Source organism: Chenopodium quinoa, unplaced genomic scaffold, assembly GCF_001683475.1.
Source record: "Chenopodium quinoa cultivar QQ74 unplaced genomic scaffold, ASM168347v1, whole genome shotgun sequence".
Lineage (NCBI taxonomy): Eukaryota > Viridiplantae > Streptophyta > Magnoliopsida > Caryophyllales > Amaranthaceae > Chenopodium > Chenopodium quinoa.
Window position 1 is genome coordinate 1,652,966 of NW_018744062.1, and position 15,445 is coordinate 1,668,410.

The 15,445-nt window shown below is 35.2% G+C and overlaps 2 protein-coding genes across 3 annotated transcripts; one reads left to right on the top strand and one right to left on the bottom strand.

Moving 5' to 3' along the window:
- Window positions 1–108: 108 nt before the first annotated feature.
- Window positions 109–7,864, bottom strand: LOC110690730 (eukaryotic translation initiation factor 2 subunit beta-like). 2 transcript variants are annotated; one of them, XM_021867610.1, is made up of 10 exons: window positions 6,634–7,864; window positions 6,323–6,390; window positions 3,396–3,492; window positions 3,201–3,253; window positions 3,061–3,115; window positions 2,655–2,743; window positions 1,520–1,665; window positions 1,058–1,200; window positions 854–939; window positions 109–678 (listed from the first exon to the last, which is right to left on the bottom strand). In XM_021867610.1, the coding sequence occupies exons 2-10, from the start codon at window positions 6,374–6,376 to the stop codon at window positions 601–603; spliced, it is 801 nt and encodes a 266-aa protein (XP_021723302.1). In that variant the 5' UTR covers window positions 6,377–6,390; window positions 6,634–7,864; the 3' UTR covers window positions 109–600. The 2 variants fall into 2 exon arrangements, with proteins under 2 accessions (XP_021723302.1, XP_021723301.1); XM_021867609.1 differs by having other exon boundaries at window positions 2,655–2,746.
- Window positions 7,865–11,088: 3,224 nt separating this feature from the next.
- LOC110690731 (receptor-like protein kinase FERONIA) lies at window positions 11,089–14,599 on the top strand. Its single transcript, XM_021867611.1, has one exon. The coding sequence runs from the start codon at window positions 11,565–11,567 to the stop codon at window positions 14,202–14,204; it is 2,640 nt and encodes an 879-aa protein (XP_021723303.1). The 5' UTR covers window positions 11,089–11,564; the 3' UTR covers window positions 14,205–14,599.
- Window positions 14,600–15,445: the final 846 nt, after the last annotated feature.

Here is a 15,445-nt window from a genome sequence, read left to right on the forward strand (position 1 = left end):
CTCAGCTGCTAATCGTACAGCTCATGCAAAATTAATACAGTACAAGGCCAGCGACAAGTCTAGAGCAAGAGTATAGGAGACAATCGGGGTTGAAGAGAAGCCAATACATGACACCAAAACTGCAATATCTATTATGCACCTGAGTGTATCTAGATTTAGGTGAATGCAACATCTATTATACAGCTCTAAATTAGCAGAAATAATAGCACCAATAAGAGTAGCAAAATAGTACTAGGATGATGCACAGTGGATGCTCTGCATTGAAATTGGCAAGATAATCTAGGATTGTTTCTTGAGTCAGTGTTTTAAACTTTTAAACAAAAACTTTTCTTGCAAACGGAACCCAGAGGAATCGATTACAGCCAGGGAAAACTGTTTAAGATGCTCATCTCGAGGCCTTTATATGATGCAACCTTGCAGACCTGGATAATGTCACAAGCTCTTGTATTTCAACCTTCCAAAGTGCTCACTTTCTTAATTCCAAACCAGTGCATTTAAATTGTATTCAAAGGGATGAAATCAGAGCTTCAGTTGAGCAGGAAAAAATGATATACTGTGTAAGTGTAACTGCCGCAAACTGCAGAAAATAATCACTGCAGTTCATGTTCCAGTTTTCCTACGCTCTGAGCGAGTACCATAACCAGCTCCTATGGGAGCCACAGATCGTTCAGAACCACACTGTAAATGTAAAAATTAAATTATGGCATCAATAGAGAAAACAGAGCAAATACCACCCTAATGATCAGAATCACAAGTCAAACCAGCTATACAGCAACAGCCGACAAAAGAAATTGTCACTTGCATTATATCCTAAGAAACAAAAACAAAAACAAAAACAAAGAAAGATGCTTACCAGCTCACACTGGAGGAGAAAAATGTGGTTTTCTTTTGAAAGAATTGTGTCTGGAGTTCTACAAATATTGCAAAGAACATATTCATCTGTAAATAAGGAGCAAATGCATCAACAATGAATCCACAAACACCCAAACAGAACCACGTTTTTAAGAGTGTCATAGTCAATAATCTCAAATATCATGTATAAATGATAGGGACTCACTAATATATCTTTGTAATAAATCTTCTAAACTTTTAGGAGCAAATCTTCCCCTAATTATCAATCTGTTCTCCTCATCTAATGATCCACTAGTGCCCAGTTTGATTAACAGGAAATTTACAAGTTGTTCCGGTCGCCTATGCATCCTGAAAATACCAAAAGTGAATCAAAACAAGCACTCTTTTTAAAAAATATAGGTTACTTGATGGGAAAAGATAAATGGCAACTTCAGATTGCATGATCACAATGATAATGTCAAACATGACAACATTTCAAGACCAACATCATCAGGGGAAAATGAGTCTCTTGGGCAGGGGAAGGGGCAAATAATAAATTTCTACAATCTAGCAGGGATTAGAAAGCTGTATTTGTCAACTGAAATAACCATTGTGACAATAAAACATTACAGCATAAACCCATCTTTTATACGGTGTATTAAGTACTTTGTAGTGGTTGAAGACTTACGTTTTACACAGATCCATGATATTGACGAAGACTGTCTGTGTGGAGCCTTCTGAGAAAATTAACGGTGGCCTTAAAACTGACCTTCGCTTATCTTCAGCAAGCTGAGGATTATGTTCCAGCAGAAAACTATACACTCTTTGTAGCAGCTGCACATTCAGTAAACACATGATTATCCAAATCGTGAATGAAATCTATAGGCATTGATGGGGATTTTACAAAAGCAAAAGGCAATCACCAAGTAAAACATTGTTGAGATTGTGGCAAGCAAGTACTAGAACAAACTGATTCAAAACTGAAAAAATACACAATGAAGACAGGCCAGCTAGCTGAGTGCAAAATACAGGCACACCAGCTCATTTGATGAGCAAATATGTACTAGTGTACGAGTGCTATACATATCTACAAGGAATCTCCCTTGGTATATTGCTTGTCATTTACAAAGTTTGAAGCTATTATTATCTTGCCAAAGTCTTCACTATAATGCAATAAACCAGTGAAACGTACACTCAAAAGATTATATGTAATGAACCAGCCCCCTGTGGTCCTCATGTATGTCAGAAGAAATGCAGCAGCAGGCTGCGAGTATTGGGCAAGGGAATGAGTGACAGCACATAGGGACAAAAGAGCAGAGCATGTGAAGGCAAAATGGCCACCAAATCAGTCTGGGAACTTGTGTATATAAATGAAAGAGGGGAAAAGATTTAGAGAGGCAAATTTGTATTAGAGTTATCTCTGAGTGTTGTGGGCTAAACCCACTATTGAGAGTTGTAGGCTAAACCTACTAATGTGTGAAACCTATTGCTGCCATTGTTACATATAATCATGCTTGAAGCTTTCTTCCTTATTTGTTCTGTTTCTCTATATTTCTGTTGTTTTTAATAAGGTAGTGGTCTGAGTCCATTACACTAGGCCTGTAATATACATATTTGATATTTGTGAAAAACACAAGTGACAATAATATAGCAGACTTTCTTGATCTAAATAGAACATCCAGAATCCTTGAATCAACTAATTACTTGACCTAATAAGCAATTAACATTCCATAAGATCCTAGTAGAACAGTGATAGACAAAAGCTCTTCCAAAAATACCATGATCATAATCTCTAGCATAAAAGTGTGAAAAGAGTACTGTACCTCTTTATACTCATAATCATGTTCATTTCCTTCCAAAGGGTACCCAGATTGTTGAATAACCACATCTTCTTCCTCATCCTCACCAAAATCTACTGAAAAGGAAAAAAAATATTTAAAGCCAAAACTACCTTTCTTGTGATAATGAGTAGAGACTGCAATGCAAATGAACATTAAAAACTTTCTACAATAGGAATCCTCATAGTAAGCAATCTGCTTGCCAAGAGCTAAAGAGAATTCTAGCCTTAGGATCACGCATATATACTATTTTAGAAAACACTGTGCACTACTACCTCAAGGTTAAAATATAAGTAGCTATGATACCACCCCATTAATCTTAAATAAAATAGATCTGAGATCCTCAGAAACATTTTAAAGAGAAACACTAGTACAGGAAGGCTAAGTTTACCATACATGGCTCCTGCAGCATCAGAATCATAGTTAAACAATTTACTGGTTCCTACCTGCAATTGACAATATCTTCATCAACCAACAATGTTTGATAGCAGCTAGATCTATTCAAAAACTATGTAGAATTTTTAAACTTACTGATCCTTTGTTCTTTGTTAAACCAAGAAAGAAATTTATTCCACCTTCATTCACTGAAACAAAGAAAATGATAGTCGCGCAGAATATTACTGATAGTGAGTGCCTAGAGACATAAAATCAATGAAACCAAACTTCACAAACAAATGTGCTGAATAATCAGGAAAAGATATAAATCTCGTGAAGGTTTTTACAGACATCGTGACAAATCATCTCTGTCCACATTATGTTGAATGGCAACTTTCTTCTTCTTCTTCTTCTTCTTCTTCTTCTTGGTTGGGTCAAAAGGCACAATCTGTATTGTGAAATTATAGTCATAAATTAATACAATGTAAGAAGAACTACTTAATCAATATGTTTACTGGTTAACTCTTCTCCTCAAGTCCATCAATTATTTAATTTCTTTCAAATATTACTTCCCCTGTCCCACATGATTTCACACATTGTCTTTACATATAGTCCTATCTAAGTTGCACACAAACCAGTTCAACTTTCAAGTAAACTCTGCCTTATTATTTCTGATTTATTATTACTCAGTCCAAACCACTCTATCTCTTTTACTCTCTCGTTCCTCTTTTCTTAATCTTTAAGCCAAAGGCATGTGTGTAAAATGTGGCAAAGGGAGAAACAGGATTGTGTACAATTAATCCTTTTGCGTTTTTATCCATCCATAATAACCTTTATATACCCCCATAGTCAGCAGTTTAGTGATAAGTGTGAAATAATCTCATGGATACCCTGAGAAATAGTCATTTTCTTCCTGTCCTCTCTACATAATTCCATTTCAGTGGAAATTAGTGTTTGTAAAGGCTAAGGCACAATAAGGCAAAGGGGGGTTTCCGGAGTTAAACACTCAACGGATGACAGGAGATGCATCCTGAGGTCTTAAAATGTTGTTTGGAACCATATACAACCATTAGTTGATAGCATAAAGGCTCATAGTGGCCTTGAGTTAATGAAGGGAGACTTGTACATAATTGTCAATTTAATAGGCAAAGTGGGCAGTTCCAACCAACCACACAGCCTCTCGAGGTATAGTAGGGTCCATGGGAAGCACATTGACCTCTTTATTTTCGAATCCAAAAAAATCGAAAATGGTCCAAAACTAAAGGCTATAATCCACACCTTTGAACAAAATTTAGAAAATTTTCAAAAATTTTAAGTAAATGTGTGGGGTGTCTCCTAGGGCCATATAAGGTGGTTTTGAACAATAAAAAGCCTATTAGCCTACCAATATAACTATAAAGTTGTGAGAATGAGTTTGATGTAAAATTATGTTGCATTTGTAGTTAAGAAGTGCAAGAGATGGTTTCAATAACCAACTTGGCATCTCGAGGTCATATAATATTGTCAGAAACCATAAACAACCATTGATCGGTCACATATAAGATTGTGGTGGCCTTGAGTTAATAAAGAAAGACTTGTATGTAAATAACTAAATTGATAAGATTAAAAGCAATGTGGATGGTTCCAACCACTCACATAGCCTCACGAGGTATTGTGGGGTCCATGGGAAGTACTTCGGCCTAATTCTATTCCAATTTCGAAAAAGTTGAAAATTGTCTAAAATTCAAGGCTATAATCCACACTATTGGGCAAAATTGAAAATTCGTGAAATTTTCCAAAAATTAAAGAGAATGTGTGGGATGTCCCTCAGGCTCATATAAGTCGATTTGGAACCATAATAAGCCTACCAATAAGTCAATAAAGTCCCAAAATTGAGTTAGTTCAGCTATGTGACTATTTTGAAATTATATTGCATTTTTAGTTATGACTTAAGAGCTGCAACAGAAGGTTTCAACCACCAACTTGGCATTGGCATCACGAGGTCATATAATGTTGATTGGAATCAAGCACGGTCATTAACACTTAAAAGCAATGTGGATGGTTCCAACCACTCACATGGCATCTGTAAACAATCCATCCCTCATCACCAACATAAACGACCCTTCCTTCTTACAATCGCCTTAACTATGCACCTCAGGACCCAAGAAGCACCGGAAGTGTCAGATACCATCCTCATATTCCCCTTCCCTCTATAGTTTTCCTACACTAGGTGGAATGTGGGATTGATTGTGATTGTAAGCAGTATTTTCCATAACTTGGAAGAACCACTTAAAAGAAATTCGCTAAATGTAAAGCTACATCAATGATAATTAAGGCTCGAAAGAACCAAATCCAGTTTTGCACATCCAAGAAAGTGGTTTGAAAGGGTGAGGCAATTGGGTGACACTCAATTGATAGCCTGACACGATAACATCAAGCAACCTATTTAAGACACTTTCACCTGTTTTTGACAAACAAAATATTTCATTCCCATACATCTTCTTACAGACTTACAGTCCTGTAGTATTTGACACAGTATCCGTCATAAGAGCAGATGTAGATATTGACGGCAGAAACTGATTCATATTAGCTGAAAACAGTCTTCACCTTCCTATGAGGATAACATAATTGTCAATGACTCCGCGCCAGACTCCGGAATCATCAGCAAAGCCTTTTGACACTACTAAAATTCAATCCTCAAGTCAACTTACCCATCAAAATCATCAGCCCCTTTTCCTGTTTTCCAACCAGGTGACACTCCGATCACTATCATGTTGATCCTTAATACACCCTCCATCCAGAGATAATTGTCATATTCTCATAACTAAGAATACAACATACACAAATTCACAAAAAGACATTTCATTCTACTTAAATAGTCCATGCTCACGCTCCCAAATCTCAAACATTCAATCTAGGCAACAAAATATTGGGGAAAGAAGATACTGAGTACTATCCAAAATAAAGGAGACATCTTTTCTCGGACATCCTAAAATAGTTGACCATCACAGCATTCAAACACCTTTCAATTACTACATTCAAAAGCATCAACTTTCCAAGTGAATAGCTGTATGTTTCAGTGTGTACATTATAATCGACAACGCGTTCTGATCATTATTGAATAAAGTAAAGTTAGCCATTAGTCAAGGCTACAGCTAACTCCAACTCAGTACTTAGAATTTAGTATTCAGCATTACCCCAAGACACAAAACGACCCCGCAAGAAAAACCCTTTTAAATACAGTACTATATATTTATCAAAAAAAAAAAAAAAAAAAAAAAAAAAAAAGTGGTACTCACTTCGGGTATATGTAAATCCGCAATTGCTTCTTTTAATGAAGTTCCATCAGTCATGTTTCAACCAAAATCTACAAGAAATTAATCCAATTTTCAGCAAAACTAACAACTCTGACACCCCATATGAAATTATACAAAAATTTAATTGAATTTATGAGCATGTAAATGAAATTAATACGAAATTAAGAAGTATAAGTTAGATGAACAACTGATCAAAAATACTGAACCGAATTGAAATAGATTTGTAAGTTGGTAGGCTTAAACCCTAAAAAATAATGTAAGCAACTTGTGAATTGAAATGGCGAAATTCTGACCTTAAGAAATGCGGCAGTGGCTCAATTAGTAAGGAATACTTGAGAATTATGGCGACTGGTCTACGAATTTTTGACACAAATGGAGGAAAATCTAACTATATTTTGGAAGTTTTTTGGTATTGGACAATTGGTAGTTTGATTAGTTAGTTACTCTTCGCTCCCTTTTGCTTGGTCTATTCAGGTGTTTCCAAGTTCCAATATGATTGCTAGTGTTGGTGAGTGGAATCAAAAGACTAATGAAGAATGTCAAATATTAACTCGATTCAATTTTTTTTATTTTTTATTTTTTATTTTTTTTAATTTTTTTTTTTTTTGAAAAAACGATTCAAAATAATCTTGTTCGGTATTTTTTTTTCTATTTCTTTTTAAAGATAAGGATTGGGGTCTTGTTGGGTTAGAATATCTCACAAGATAATTCGATATGGGTTAGCGAGATAGGTTCTTTGGAGTGCGGGGAAGAGTAAGGGAATCCTCAGTTCTCCACCTTAAAGCATCTTTAGCGGAATTTGATCCCATGACTTTTAGGTTTTGAAATGACTAACCTTAGTACATACAACTATACTACTCCGTAAGAGTCTATTTTCTTTAGCTTAATTTCAGTTCAGTCCACTTCCTAATTTCATTCTCACATAAACAATTCGATTCAGTTTAGTTCAATTCAATTTAGTTCAATTCAGTTCAGTAAATAAGAACATGCCTTAAGATTTGCTTAGACCATGAGAAATGATGGGATAATAGTAACTCACAATACTCTCTCTCTCTTTCTCTTCTTTGTGAGTTAACTCATTATTCTGGAAATTGACACAAAGGTTACTTATGGGGAAGAGAACACGTCAATGCCGAGCAACTGATATGCACATAAAAAATGTGATTTTGCTATGGTCCAATGATAAGATGACAAGTGTCACTGACAAAAGCAATTTGATTTCTTTGAATCTAATTTAAATGTAGAATGCATCGGCTAGGGTTTTTATTTTTATTTTTATTTTTATTTTTTTTTACCATGATAATTTTTGTAACGGCAAAATTTACAACGTATTTAAACTTTTTTAAAAAAAAAGCAACAATGACATACTTATAATTTTATCTATAAATAGAGCCTAATATTAATATATAGATTTTCACCCTTAAAATTTTACCCTTCTTTTTTATATTGCAAAAATATTTTGTGATTATGGATCTTAATAATCCTAATTATGGAATTGGTTCATCTCAAAATAATCCAAACTACTAATCTTCCGATCCCCCAAATTTCCAAAGTAATTTTCATTTTAATCCAAGTAACCTTACTAATCTAAAGGCTCAAAAGATGTTATTTACTTATTTTATAACATTCCTAGCCAACCACTACATCCAAACCAACAATTTGTACAACAATTTCAAACCAAATTTTAAACCAAAAATTCACACTATAATTCCCAAACCAATTTTCAAACCAAAATTATCCATTTGGTTTTATGTTCCCAATGTCACAACATCATGGTTGGAACCAAATAATTCAAAATACTCCAATAACTCATAATTTAGGGTATGTTCTGATTTACCGAACTGAGTTGAACTGAACTGATTTGAACGGATTAGAGCTGAGTTGAATTTAGCTGAACTGAATTGTTTATGAGAGAAGGAAATTAGGAACTGAACTAAATTGAAATTAAGTTGAAGAGAACATGCCCTTAACCCCACTCGAAATTATACATATTTAAGTTATTATTAATATTAAAGTAAATAATGCTCTAATTAAAATAAAACAAACCAATTAACAATGTCTTAGGCCATGTTCACTTCACCTAAAAAAAATATTAAGGGAAAATAATTTCAGTTCAGTAAAAATAAGTTCAGTTCAGCAAAAATAATTTCAGTTCAGTAAAAAAAAAGTTCAGTTCAATAACAATAATTTCAATTCAGTAAAAATCAGTAACTTCAAAGAAGAAATATAACATGGAATTAGTAAAAATAATTTCAATTCAGCAAAAATAATTTCAGTTTAGTAAAATTAATTTTAGTTCATTAAAAATAATTTAAGTTCAGCAAATTTTTAGTATATTGTGTTACAAATTTAAATAGGTATTGGTTGTGTTTGGTAAACAGATTATTTGAGCAAAATTAGCTTATTTGACCAACATTAACTTATTGACCAATAAATAAACTAATTTTAAGGTGTTTGGAGAAAAGTTTATTTAAAGAGCTTAATCCACTGAATAAGCTCTTTTTGAAAAAGCTTTTTCAGCAATTAGCTTATTCATTGATTTTTGGAGAAATGACACTTATACCCTTATTTAATTTAAAAATCTACCTAAACTACATACCCCACAATTTGCTTATTGGTCATTTCACATGCTCAAATAACTGTAAACTAAGCAAACGCGAATATTGGTGAATTCGCGGCATGCGGGTTCGGTTTACAAGTGGCTATTCGGCTGGGATACTCATGTGTTCAATTGGAAAGTGATGCTGCTAATATTGTCCAAGGGATTAGAAGGAAGGCAGGAGGTTTCAACCCTTTAAGTATGATGATTGATGATGTTTGTTCTCTCTATGTTTTTTGATGTTTTTTCGGTATCTCATGTTAAGAGGGCGGGTAATACTTATCAAAGGCACAAGTCAAAAAGGAAGTTGGGGCAAACAAAAGTTGGAGAGAGGATTATATATTCTCACATTTGATTAGTTACTGATACAATTACTTGATTGGCGTAAATTTTTTGTTTTTTGTTAACGTATTGGTTTTATTTTGTTGTTTAACTTTTTATGAGGATAACATGAGTTTGCTTTGATTCATTTTAAGAGCGTAATTTACAATGTGTGTTAGTATTCACCTTCTTATTTCTACACGTTTAAATGCTACAAACTAAACTAGTAAACTATTTTGCTCAAAATATAGGGTCTAAGATTTCTGCAAAATTGAAGTCTTAAAGCGATTTTTATTTGCTCATGTGATTCGCCCAAAAGAACAAACTTAACAATGTTAACGTGAGACTTGGGCTAAAATGTTAAGTCGCTGCTATGAGTGCTATCTATTTTTAAAGTTAATGTATAATACATGTATAATTTTTTATCCTTATTTCATCCACTAACTCTTTATCCTTATTCCATTATTTTATCCCATTATGTCTCAAAGGTTATAAACTTGAATAATCTTATGACACAAAGTATTATATGTGGCTGGCCACTCGGTGTAGTAATCCAATATATGGGTTACTTGGTCAGTGTTAAAGGGGTCACTTCATCAATGTTATAGGAGTTACTCGTTCATTGCTTTAGAGGTTACTTGGTCAGTGTTATGGGGTTTACTTTATTGTTTTATAAGTGATCACATGGTGTGGTCAACTACACTCAAGACGGACTGATCTTATAAATATTAATGAATCATTGCGGTGGCAAGCACTTTTAAAAGTTTTTCGAAAAAAAATAAAATTGCGAGAGTCAATAAAATGATTGGTAAGGGAGAAAAAAAAATGAAACGCGCAAGACCACAACATAATACGCGCTTCAGCCGTTCTGTCTAATGGGACGTTATTATAGTATTAGTAGAGGCATCAAATCAATCATAAATTAACATCAATGGCAAATCTGTAATTACCACCTTAAATCCATTCTCTTTTCGTCAATTTTGTCAACTTGCTGTTTCTTTCCTACAGAGTACAAGCAACTTGTTCTTGTTGGTCTTAATTATATATGCTGATTACTTCATCTAATCACACTTGCCTTTTGTCTTAATTCATTTTTATTTTATTATTGTCATATTTTTACTTTTTCACTATGAAAGTATGAAAGGGATTTTTTTTATAGCTTTATTTTGTACTCTAACACACACTAGGTATTTTCATCAATATATTTAGTAGCAATTTAAATTTGAAAAGCTTAACAATGTCCAAGTTATGATTTATAGATGATTGATTAACAAGTTAATGGTTAAATTTGATATAAATAAATATATAGGTCAATTATCAAATAATGTAGAAATAGCCGAAGTAGTGATTGTTTAGTTGATATAAGAAATTAAGAAGTTGTTTGATAAATTCTCCATAATTTGTTTACATATAGTGATAAATTTTACTTTTATATGTAATTAATCAAATAACTTATACAAATCTAATTAACACGAATAAACAACTTTGTAAATAGATTATATCTAACCAAACTATAACTAAATTAACAATTATAAACCCTAATAAAATTCGATCTATACATTAAGAACATCAAACTTTTCGGCAAACTTTCATTTATAAAAGGTAGGATGGTGATATATAAATAAACAAAAAAAAAAAAAGAATATAAACAAATTCTTGTAATGCTGTATTATATAAAGTCACAGCTCATTTTAATAATAAAATTAAAAAATTAACTACTACTACTACTACAAAAGTCTAAAGCTTGCAATTAGCAGTTAATCTCCCCTTTCTCCGGTCCCCACTCCCAGCAATGCAGTAGTAGTAGCAATTAAAAAGAGCTAAACAATTAATTACACGATAATACAAAATTATAGATTTTAAAATAAATAAAAATTGGCAATGAGACACATTCAATTCCGGTTTTTGTAGTCCTCTTCCTTCTTTCTTCCTCCATTACCAACTTCCCTCTAACCCTAAACTTTCTCTCTCCTTCAAATTTCCCAGATTTTCGATTTCAACCTTCTATTTCACTCTAAATCCATACTTATGACTTGATCATCTTTCTTCTTTCTCCATTTTCTAGAAACTTCTTAGCTTCTGCCATCTGGGTTGGAATCTGCTTCTTTCTTTGAGCTTTGAGATCGTCAAAGTTAAGTTTCTCTGAGCTCAATTTGCTGCTGATTTTCCATTTTCAGCTTTATTTTACCTGGTTAGTTGTAGTTTTTCCCAATTTTTAATTTTTTTTTCCTGCTTGAATTTCATGTAAATTGAATTGAATTATTTAGCTCCCCCAAAAAAAAAAAAAGTTGAGATCTTGATGAAATGGGGAGAAAATTAGCTTTGATTCTATGGTTATCTGTATTAATAAAAGTGATAGTAGCTCAAAATTATACACCAAAAGATAATATTCTGTTGAATTGTGGGGCCACCGACAAACAGACCAGCGATTCCGATGGTCGGAAATGGAACTCCGACAATGGATCTAAGTTCTTGTCTTCATCCAAAAACACAACCACAGCTCCGGCTGACAGTCAAGCACCTGATGTTGCTGAGGTCCCTTTCTTGACTGCTAGAATTTTCCAATCTGAATTTTCCTATAATATTGCTGTTGCCCCTGGTCGGAAATTTGTCCGTCTTTACTTCTATCCCAATTCTTATGCTGGTCATAACACCACTAATGCTATCTTCTCTGTCGCGGCCGGGCCGTTCACTTTGCTTAGCAATTTTAGTGCTGCCCAGACCACCGAAGCCCTTAACTATGATTACCTTATCAAAGAGTACTCCATCAATGTCGAGGGTGATACTTTGACCTTAACCTTTACGCCCTCGTCTAATTATACCAATTCCTTTGCCTTTATTAATGGTATTGAGGTTGTGTCTATGCCTGATATCTATCAAGATGCTGATGGTACACCCTTTGTTGGTGGAGGTGTCAATTTTATTATCGATAACTCCACCGCCCTTGAGGGTTTGTATCGGCTTAATGTGGGTGGAAATTACATTCCTCCTACTAAGGATACCGGCCTTTTTAGGTCGTGGTCTGATGATACTCCTTATATATTCGGGGCTGCTACGGGAACCACTAATGTTGCTGATGTTAATGTCACTTATCCTGATTCTATACCCTCGTATACTGCTCCTGTCGACGTTTACTCCACTGCAAGGTTCATGACAATGAACAATTCAATCAATGTCAATTTTAACTTGACATGGTTGTTTACGGTTGATACTGGCTTCAGTTACTTGGTTAGGCTGCATTTCTGCGAGATCTTTTCCAATATAACTAAGGACAACCAGATTGTGTTCAATATCTTCCTCAACAATCAGACTGCGACCCCTGGATACGATATCATTGCCTTGGCAGGCAGTAATGGGACACCTAATGTTCAGGACTTTGTGGTGATTCCTCCCCCTAGTAAAGACCCCCAGCAGGATCTCTGGCTTGATCTGCATCCAGATACCAGTTCTAAGCCGAACTACTATAATGCATTTCTGAATGGAGTAGAGGTATTCAAGATAAACGGCACTGATGGTAGTCTTGCTGGGCAGAATCCAATTCCTGCCCCAACGCAGGAGGTTGTTTTCTCTCCATCAGGCTCATCCCATTCAGCTAGTCATGCTGCAGTTATTGGTGGAGTTGTTGGAGGTGTTGGACTATTCTTCCTGGTTGCTCTATTGGCCTGTTTCATCTCTCGCCGCAGGAGGTATGGAAAGGTCTCCAACCCAAGTGATGGTCCATCTGGTTGGCTTCCCCTTTCCCTGTACGGAAATTCGCATACCTCTGGATCTGCAAAGACGACTACAACTGGAAGCTATGCTTCTTCTCTTCCTTCAAATCTCTGCCGTCATTTCTCTTTTGCAGAGATCAAATCTGCCACCAAAAATTTTGATGAGTCTCGTGTCCTCGGAGTTGGAGGTTTTGGCAAAGTTTACAGGGGAGAAATTGATGGTGGGACGATGAAAGTAGCTATCAAGCGTGGGAACCCACTGTCTGAGCAAGGTATACATGAGTTCCAAACAGAAATTGAGATGCTTTCCAAGCTTCGTCACCGTCACCTTGTCTCTCTGCTTGGTTACTGTGAAGAAAATGGAGAAATGATCCTTGTGTATGATTACATGGCTTACGGAACCCTTCGTGAGCATCTCTACAAAACCCAAAAGCCCCCTCTGCCGTGGAAGCAAAGGCTCGAAATTTGCATTGGTTCTGCTCGTGGATTGCATTACCTTCACACTGGTGCCAAGCACACTATCATTCATCGTGATGTCAAGACAACCAACATTCTGTTGGATGAGAAGTGGGTGGCCAAGGTTTCTGACTTTGGCCTGTCCAAGACAGGGCCTTCATTGGATCACACCCACGTTAGTACTGTTGTGAAAGGTAGTTTCGGATATCTGGACCCTGAGTACTTTAGGAGGCAACAACTCACCGACAAGTCAGATGTTTACTCATTTGGGGTTGTTCTGTTTGAGATCTTGTGTGCTCGGCCTGCCCTGAACCCGTCGCTTCCAAAGGAGCAAGTTAGCTTGGCAGAGTGGGCAGTATATTGCTACAAGAAGGGTATACTTGATCAGATTATGGATCCTTATCTGAAGGGAAAGATTGCTCCTGAATGCTTCAAGAAGTTTGCTGAGACTGCTATGAAGTGTGTGTCTGATCAGAGTATTGATAGACCGTCCATGGGTGATGTGCTGTGGAACCTCGAGTTTGCTTTGCAACTACAGGAGAGTGCAGAAGAGAGCGGTAAGGATCTTGGCGATGTTGCTGGGATAGACTTTGTTGAAGGCAAGTTTGACGTCGAGTGTGGAAAGAAGGATCCAAATGAATCCCGGACTTTTGATGGAAACGTGACAGACTCAAGGAGTACAATGAGCATTGGAGGTCGCAGTCTTGCAAGTGAAGATTCTGATGGTCTGACACCAAGTGCTGTGTTCTCTCAGATCATGAATCCCAAGGGACGTTAGATACATGTCCAATGCTTGGGAATTTCATTACCGAAATTTGGTGTTCCAGACCTATTTTTCTGCCTAATCAAAACGGGTTTGCTAATCGGTTTGTAATCAACCAAACCACAGAAGGAACTCCATCATTTCGTCATCAGACTAATAACACTATCCAAAATTTTCATCAATATACAATATCTTGGTTCATCTGTTGAACATGGCTATTTTTATTTAATTTCCATCTTTGATCTAGCAGTAAGTTGTATCTATAGTTCTATTTAAAGAGTGAAACTGAAATTGTTTTATATACCATATGTACTGATCTTTCTTGTGTATTTCAGTAATTTATGGTTCATTTTAGTGGGATTCATTTATTCTTCTAAACTCGCTAATCGGATTCGAGTTTTCATCCCTAAGCCCTTTGTAATGTTTGTTATAATCATATTGCAATCTTGTTATCTTTGCATAATAATAATATAGAGTGCTTAATACTTGGTACTCGTATTAGTCGTATAATGTGAAAGTGAGTATGTAATCGTGAATATGATGGTGACCCAAGAAGGATAAGAAAGTAAATGCACCACCACTAAATATGGTTGTCAAATGTCAAGATACACATGGATGGGACCCACGTTGAGTTGTTCGTTGTTACAGCTTAATTGGAAAAAGGCAAAATGGAAGGACGGCAATCAAGAAAGAAAGAGTAAGATAATTGACAATGGAGAATATGTCAAATAATGAAAATGGCTGGAATTAGGCTGGACATTATACAATAATAATTATGTTATATTCTTTTGAGTATGACACCCCATATTAATTGTTTTACATGTCTTAATGTTTTGCATTTGATAGCTACTACGACTACTTGCTACTTAGTCCATTGGACGAATTCAATTCTAAACGATTTTCTCTATTAAGACTTTGAGCAAAATAATACTCTTTCCGTTCCTTTATTATCTTGGCACTAGTTATTCAATATTTACCTCATACGAAGTGGAAATGAGAGTGGAAGGAAGGAGGATGAGAGGATAGGAATGGCGGGTTAGCTTGGTTAAAATTAGAAAGGAAAATGTGGCATTTTATTGTTTTTGGTAGGAAATCTATACTAATATATTAAAAAGCGTTCGGAAATTCGAACCCCAAATCACTCATAACAAAATTGACTTTATAACCATCTAAGCCAATTATCACACATATTATAAATATGAGAAAGAAATATACAAAAGTGTATATAATTATTAAAAAAAACACTCACATTCATT